The sequence below is a fragment of the Condylura cristata genome, unplaced genomic scaffold, assembly GCF_000260355.1.
Source record: "Condylura cristata isolate star-nosed mole 26May11 unplaced genomic scaffold, ConCri1.0 scaffold00041, whole genome shotgun sequence".
Lineage (NCBI taxonomy): Eukaryota > Metazoa > Chordata > Mammalia > Eulipotyphla > Talpidae > Condylura > Condylura cristata.
In genome coordinates this window covers 4,826,278-4,833,326 of record NW_004567142.1, presented here as the reverse complement: position 1 = coordinate 4,833,326, position 7,049 = coordinate 4,826,278, and the positions used below count along the sequence as shown (strand labels likewise).

Sequence of the window (7,049 nt, the reverse complement as noted above, 5' to 3'; positions counted from 1 at the left end):
AGCTGGTGGAGGGCTGTATGCAGCCATCTGTGGCCCGGCCTACAGCTGCTGGGAGGGCCTGAGGATGTACAGGAAGTGAGTCTTGCGAGGGGCTGGCAGCTTGCTGCGGAAGGAGCCCGGGGTCCCGTCATCCTGAGCGTCCTCTCGGCTCCCCTCGAGGAGCCCATCCCGGATGGCCTGCAGGCGGGTTCGCTTCTCGCTGAGCCCTCGGCCGCCCTCCGGGGTGTCCTGGTGCCAATGGCGTCGCGGGAGCTTCATGATCCAGAAGGCCACTCGAGGGTGGGGCTCCGGGCGGAAGCTGCTCAAGGCCTTCTGCACAGGCTCCAGGACATCCTTCTCCTCTACCCTCGGTACCTGGGGGGAGGAACAAGAGGAGTCCCTCTCAGACGCCAGAGGGCACATGAGCCCACAGGGCCGCCTTCCAGGCCTGCGCCTTGGGAGATGAAAGTGTGGTTGGCTGAGGGGGCTCTGGGAGTCGAAATGCTGGAGGACATCTTTGGGATTGAAAACACTAAGAACCCTAGAGTTGTCATGCCTCCCGGGGTACAGCACGTTGAGGGTTAGCGTTCTCTGCGGTGTAGAGCGTGCTGTGAGTGCGCGGAGCACTTCAGGGTGAAGAAAGCAGCATGGCCGCCCCTGCCCCGTGCGATCCTTGACTGGTCCTGGATCCCAGGTCGCGCCAGCTCCTTGGAGGGCGGCGGGGTCCTGCGAGGGCACTGGGTTAGGGGCTGAAGGTCTTAACGGGTCCTTGCCCTGCTGGAGGGTGAGGGAGCCGCAGCAACCGCGGCACCTGGGAGCTTGTCACTCATGCAAATCAGTGGGTGGCCGCCCCGTGCAGGCCCACCCAAGTGTGGCATTTTACTAAGCTGAGGTCTGAGGTGTCCTGTGGGAGATGGTTATGACTTGAATTGGGGCACCCCCCCACCAATTCATATGTGGACGTCCTAACCCCCAATACCACATTCAGATGTGACCGCATTTGGAAGTGGGGCCCTTGATGATCTCAGCCGAGACAAGGCCTTTCGTTGGGCCCCTGAGCCAGTCTGACTGGCGCCTCATGCGGAGGGGCAATTCGGACATCGCGCTGTCTAGGGAGAAGGTGCCGAGATCCAGGAGGCGCAGCGGCCCTACAGGCCAAGGAGCATCGGCCAAGCACCGACTGGGGGGGACCAGCGTGGAAGGGAGCCTGCAGAACCTTCCTGGGGTTCAAGCCACCCCATCGGTGGGACTGTGTTGTGCAGTTAACAGTTTGGGGTCCGCGTTCAGTTCCTGGGGTGTAATAGTGGAACTCAGTTGTCTCACGTGGCTCTGTTATTCCTGGGAGCTATGCTGGAGGACTTTGGGGTCAAGTGTCATGACGTCGGCAGTGTCAGATGGTTCCAGAATGCAAAAGTAAAAATAAAGCAAATGTAAGCAAATGTCCCTCAGTGGGGAATCTAGGCCAGTCGGTGGTGGAACACCTGGAGATATTTTTGGTGGTCACAGCTGGTGGGGGAGGTGTTGCTTCAGTCTGGTGGGTGATCACAAAAGGTGGGCTCGGCCTAAATGCCCAGGTGAAGGGGGGAGATACCCAGGCCTGTGCGAAGGAGATACGGGTGGGCTTATGACACTGATTTTTCTAGAATGTCTGAAGATTTGATCATAAAAAAACGAACAAGCAAACACAAACTGGTGTGGGTGTGGGGAGCAATGGGTGAGCCAAGTATTTGGGGCTCTTAAAACTTTTTTTTTAGGATAAAATACTAGCACTGTGGGGAGAACCCTCGCAGGTGTTTACAGGGGGTGGGGCCCATGGGACACCTGGCAAGTTAGCATCATATTTCCAGGTCACAAGGGAGAGGTTTATTACGCACTCTGGGACAGATGGAAAAAACACTCCCAGGTCTCCTCATATTTTGGAGACTGTTCCGCCATAACAGAAGCCATTTTCAGTAGTGTGGAGGGAGCTGGGGGGAGTGACAAAGACATACTGGACATTGACAGACAACCTGACAGCAAAATACTTATGAAAATAAATGGGCATAAATAAATGGGGTGAGGGCTGTGAGGTGTGAGGGAGGCGCAAGGAGCGAGCAACAGGGGTGATTGGGGATGGCAGTGAGGGGGGAATAAATATTTATAAATAAATAAATATATATATTGCACATACAATAACTGAGGTATATGCCAGAGGGGTAGGGGTGAGGATCCACTACACACAGTGGGAAGCAGAAGAGGCAGATCCACTGAAGTACACTGCTGAGGGGAACAGTGAGGAGACAGGAGAGTCAGCCATGCCATGTAGGTCAGCTCCCTCGCCAGGCTGGAGTGGTGATAGTGTGAGACTGAGCCCCTAGGCCACCATATTAAATATTAATGAATAACAAAATTCTGAGGTTTGCACAGTTCTATTAGATAAAAACATGTAGAGGTTTCCAAGGGCAGGGCTCAGAATTAAAAGCATGTCTCATTTTACAGATGACTTCCGTGCTCACAAAACCGTCCAGGCTTTACTAAGCCAACTGGGTTACACTCTGAGGTGGTAAACGTTTCTAAGGTCAGTGAGCCCCAGATGACAAAACTGAGGCCCAGAGAACAGAAGTCGGGTGCAGAGGAAGCCCCACTTAGAGCGCTCCTCCTAAACTAAAGAAAATGTTTGGGTTTGGACACTTCGTGGGGGAGGGGCCAATGTTCTAACCTTCCAGTCACCCTCCAAATTGCCCTCTCCTGGCTCGATGGATGCCACCACTTTCTCCGAGATCAGTACCTCTCCTGTCTTGTTGTCGGTCACCTGTGAGGGGAGGAGAGAGAACACAACCGCTGTCTCCCTCTGCCAGTTCCAGGCGCAACAGCAAGGGAATTAGGCAGAGACTCGAGGAGGAACTTCCTGGCGCAGGCACCTTATCAAGCTGGAGGTGGCTGGCGAGCGTCTTGTTTCCCAGCCTTCGCTCCCGGTTCTCTTCTTGGTGGTAGTTCTTGGGGAGGCCCCGGAAGTCCACGGGGGAAGAGAAGAAGCTGTCCATGCCACGCAGCAGGTCATCCTGGAGCCAGAGGGGCTGGTGAGCGGCTGGCACTCGGTACATCACCCGCCTGCCAGGATGCCCGAGAGGCTTGCCCAAGCTCTCCATCCCCTTCCCTCTCAGGTTTTGGCCTGCCCCCACCCCCCACCTGTCCTGTCTGTTCTCCACCTCACTACCTTTCTGTCCCTGTTGCTCATCTGACCTGTTGTCTCCCTGTCCCCATCCCCTCTTGTCTCTCTCTGTCCAGTCTCTGGCTGTCTCCCTTCCTCTCCTATTTCTGTCTCCTACGGCTCTGTCTCTCTGTTCCTTTCAGACCCTTTTCCTGTCTGTCCTTTGCCCGCTGGGGTCCATCTCCCACTCAGCCTCCCTGATGCCCTTCCTTCCCTGTCCCCATCTGCCCGGGGTCCCTCTCCTCTTATTGTCCCTGGCCCCTCCCAGCGCTCACTTTTAGGAAGAGCCGAGAGAAGTCTTGGAGTAGGCTCTGGAGGCCTAGAAAAGCCGAGGAGCTGTCCTGGACGTCAGCATCGCGGATTGGGGCGGCAGTGGATGGAGACACCGGGGCACTCAACAGCAGAAGCCGAAGGACCAGCAGGTGCCACATTGCGGGGCGGGCGGGGAGGCTGTGGCCAGCGTAGGGGTCAGGGCCCCGCCCCCATCAGGCCCCTTAATGGCCACGCCCCGCCCAAACCCTGGACAACTGCCCTTTCCTACCCATTGCCCAGGCCTGTCCATTCCTGCTCGCCCCTCTCGTCACTCACACCCGCTCCCATCGCGTCAGGCTGAGCCCGTCCGGGCCGGCTCTTCAGAGCTCCGCCTCATCCAGGAACACGATCTCATCCTTACCTTCGCCCCATTCAAACCCAGATCTCGTTCCTCACCTTCTCCCACGCCCCGCCCCTTCTTCTGGGCCCCGCCTTGATGCTAGACCACAGTCGGGCCACCAGACTCTCGGGCTCCGACGGTCCACGGACTGTTAAGTCCAAACAGTTCTGGTCTCGAGCCCAGGTTGGGTACCTGGAACGCTGGGGGAATCCGCGCGCCCTAGCCTCGCTCCCATTATCTGGCCACGCCCATCTGCTGACACCACCCACAAGCCGGGCCTTCCATTGGATGGCCCACACCTCCACCCTCCTCAGCCACGCCCCCTGTGGACCACGCGCAGTGCGACTGACCACGCCCCTTGCCTAATAGCCACACCCCCGCGCCTGGGCCACGCCTCTGAACCCCAGAGCCCAGCGCCCTCAAGATTCATTCCCAGTGTCCCTCTGTCACTTCTTTCTTTTGTATCGCTCAGTCTCCCTGAGTCCCTTTTGGCTTTCTCCGGGATTTGAGGTGAAAAACGCACGCAACAGAAGGCGATCTAGGGGCGCGGAAAGGGAGCCCCTTTGGTCCCATTAAACTTCCCCGCCTTTTTCAGAAACCCTAAATCTAACCCAGTTCTGTGTTCCACTTTCCCAGCAGTACAAGCCAGGATTCCAGAGTCCGGACCCCAGCCGACTCTTGCCCCCTGAATTTGACCACCCACCCCCGCCTCCCTAAGAGACCCACTGGACAATTGCCCTTTCCTACCCATTGCCCAGGCCTGTCCATTCCTGCTCGCCCCCCCTCTCTACAGAAACTTCGCCCAGATTTGGGACAGCCGGACAGCCGTAAGTTCTGATCCACCTTACGTGTGGATTGGAAGTCTCCACCTCCGTGGGCCTCCACGGATCTTAACTCTGGTGAGATCTCAAGGAAACCCTAATTGCCGCAGTCAGTCAGAACTTATGTCCAATGCTCAAAAATAAACTCGGGCTGAACAGAAAAGCTTCCTTGTGCTCTTATCACTTCCAGGTCCAACAAATAAGCAGAGGGAGCCCAGATCCCCGGTCTCTCCTCCCTCAGCCCCAGGACAGACTCCAGCACCCTCCTCCCTTGGAGAAGTCCAGGCTCCCAGCCCCTCACCCTAGGCCCCGGAGGCCAGGCCCCCCTTCCGCCCCCCTCCCAGCTCCTCCAATCCCAGGTTTCCTGGCCCCCAGCCCCCCTCCTCCCTCAGACCCAGCAGTCCGGGCCACCAAACTTCCTCCTCTTTCCGGGATCCACGCATCCGAATCCCGAAGTTTCTATCAGGCCCCAATTCGACCTCACTGCTCCTTTCGCAGAGCGAAAATCCTCCCCCAAACTGTCACCATCGGATCCCCCTTCCCTCTGTCCGGCGCCCGGGCCCGCCCCCCCTCCGGTCCCTCCCACTTTTCCCAAACAAAGCTCCCCGCAACTTTCTCCCTCGCAGCGCCCCGCCCGCCCGCGGCTCCCCAGCCCCTGGCCGGGAGGTAGGAAGGCGCCGGCGGGAGTCGGGGATCCTGCTTTGGGGTGTGTGAGTTGGGGTGGGAAGTTACGCGTTAGGAGTTGAGGTGTTTGTGGGACTGTCTCGGGATCGCGCGCCGCTCTGTCTGCCCTGGGGCGCGAGTTTGCGCTCCCGAGCTAGGCTGAGCGTGCGGCTGCAAGTTTGGCCGGAGCGAGGGTCTCTCGGTGGGGTCTGAGTTGGGGAATGTGCGCCTGGGAGGGGGTGAGGGCTCGGGGTATTCGTGGGAGAGAGGGTGCGCGAATCTGTGCGGCGGCTGGCAGTGGAAATGAGCAAGGACCCCGGGTTTCGGACAGAATTGGTTTGCGTGTGTCATTCTGTGGGCGCCTGCCTGCTCCTCCTTGAGAAAGGGGGCCCCGGGGGGGTGGGGGCAGAGGGAGAGCACAGTACTTTCTGGACCTTCAGCCTTGTCCCTTCGAAGGCTTGGGGCCTAGAGCGGGAAGTTAGGGGGCCCCTCTTTCACCCGGCTCCGCCGTCCCTTTGTCTGGCCACATGGGAGAAGGCTGGGCTGGGATTTTGGCCTACGGGGGTCCCGAGGCTGCGCCCAGGGGCTCAGCCGAGGTCTTTGTCTGGGCCGGGACTCCAGGGTCCGAGGGAGGAGGGGGATGGGGCCCTGGACGCCGAGGTCCTGGGAAAACTGGAAGACACGAAGCCGCGAGGGAGGCGGGAGCTGACTGTATTGGAAAAAGTTTCCCTGCTCCCGGCCTCCCGAAAGTCACTGGGACTCGCGCTGGAGCGGAGCCGACCGCGCAGGGGGAGCGGCGGGCGGGGCGAGGGAGGCGCGCGCCCTGCAGCCCCTCCCCTGTCGGGCTTGTGGGAGGCTGGGGGAGGGGACGCCTGGGCCTTTGTTCTGGCTCTCCCGATGGCCGGGCGCTGCTGCCCCCCAGCCGGTGGGTCCGTGGGTCTTTCTTGGTGTGGGCTGAGCGCTGCCCTTCTCGGGGTCTCTGCCCCTCTCCTTGGGTCTGTGTCCACTTCTCTCTTGACTCTTCATGTCTCTGGGTCTCTGACCCTCTCTCTGACTAGATTTCTGCCCTGCACTGCACAAGGGTCTCTGTTCCCCTCCTGCAGGGTCTCTGTCCCCCGTCTCTGGGTGTCCCCTCAGCCTTGCTAGTCCGATGCCACTCCTCCTTTCCTAGCAGCTGCTGCTCAGATCATAGCACCTGTTCTTGGGGTGGGACTGAGATCACCCCAGCCCCCTTGCCAGCAGTCAGGCCCTGACTTCTGTCTTTTTTTTTTTTGAAAACCTGTAGTTATATTCAAAGGTTCAGCCCTTGTGGGGCCTCGGCATTAATCTGGGATCTTCAAGACTTCACTGCAACCCACACTCCCTTGGAAACTAAGAACAGCACACCCTGAGCTTTCTCAGAAACCAGAACCTGGGAGTCCAGGCCCCCAGCCTCCTCCCTCAGACCCAGGAGTCCAGCCCCACCCTCCTCCCTCAGACCCAGGATTCCAGCCCCACCCTCCTCCCTCAGACCCAGGAGTCCAGCCCCACCCTCCTCCCTCAGACCCAGGAGTCCAGGCCCCCAAACCCCTATACCTTAGACCCAGCATACTGGACCCCCCCCTTTAGACCCAGGAGTCCAGGCCCCTGACTCCCTACCTCAGACAGCATACTGGACCCCCTCCTTTAGACCCAGGAGTCCAGGCCCCCAGGCCCCCCACCTCAGACAGCATACTGGACCCCCCCTCCCTTAGACCCAGGAGTC

The 7,049-nt window shown here is 59.2% G+C and overlaps 2 protein-coding genes across 2 annotated transcripts in view; one reads left to right on the top strand and one right to left on the bottom strand.

The window, feature by feature from the left end:
- On the bottom strand, window positions 1–3,922 carry DKKL1 (dickkopf-like 1). Its single transcript, XM_004694001.2, has 5 exons — window positions 3,878–3,922; window positions 3,445–3,619; window positions 2,880–3,020; window positions 2,678–2,770; window positions 1–354 (listed from the first exon to the last, which is right to left on the bottom strand). The coding sequence occupies exons 2-5, from the start codon at window positions 3,598–3,600 to the stop codon at window positions 40–42; spliced, it is 705 nt and encodes a 234-aa protein (XP_004694058.1). The 5' UTR covers window positions 3,601–3,619; window positions 3,878–3,922; the 3' UTR covers window positions 1–39.
- Window positions 3,923–5,314: 1,392 nt separating this feature from the next.
- Window positions 5,315–7,049, top strand: part of TEAD2 (TEA domain family member 2) — a 14,188-nt gene continuing 12,453 nt past the window's right edge. The window contains exon 1 of the mRNA XM_004694277.2: window positions 5,315–5,348. The gene's annotated coding sequence lies outside the window, so the exon portion shown is untranslated. The remainder of the gene's footprint in view (window positions 5,349–7,049) is intronic.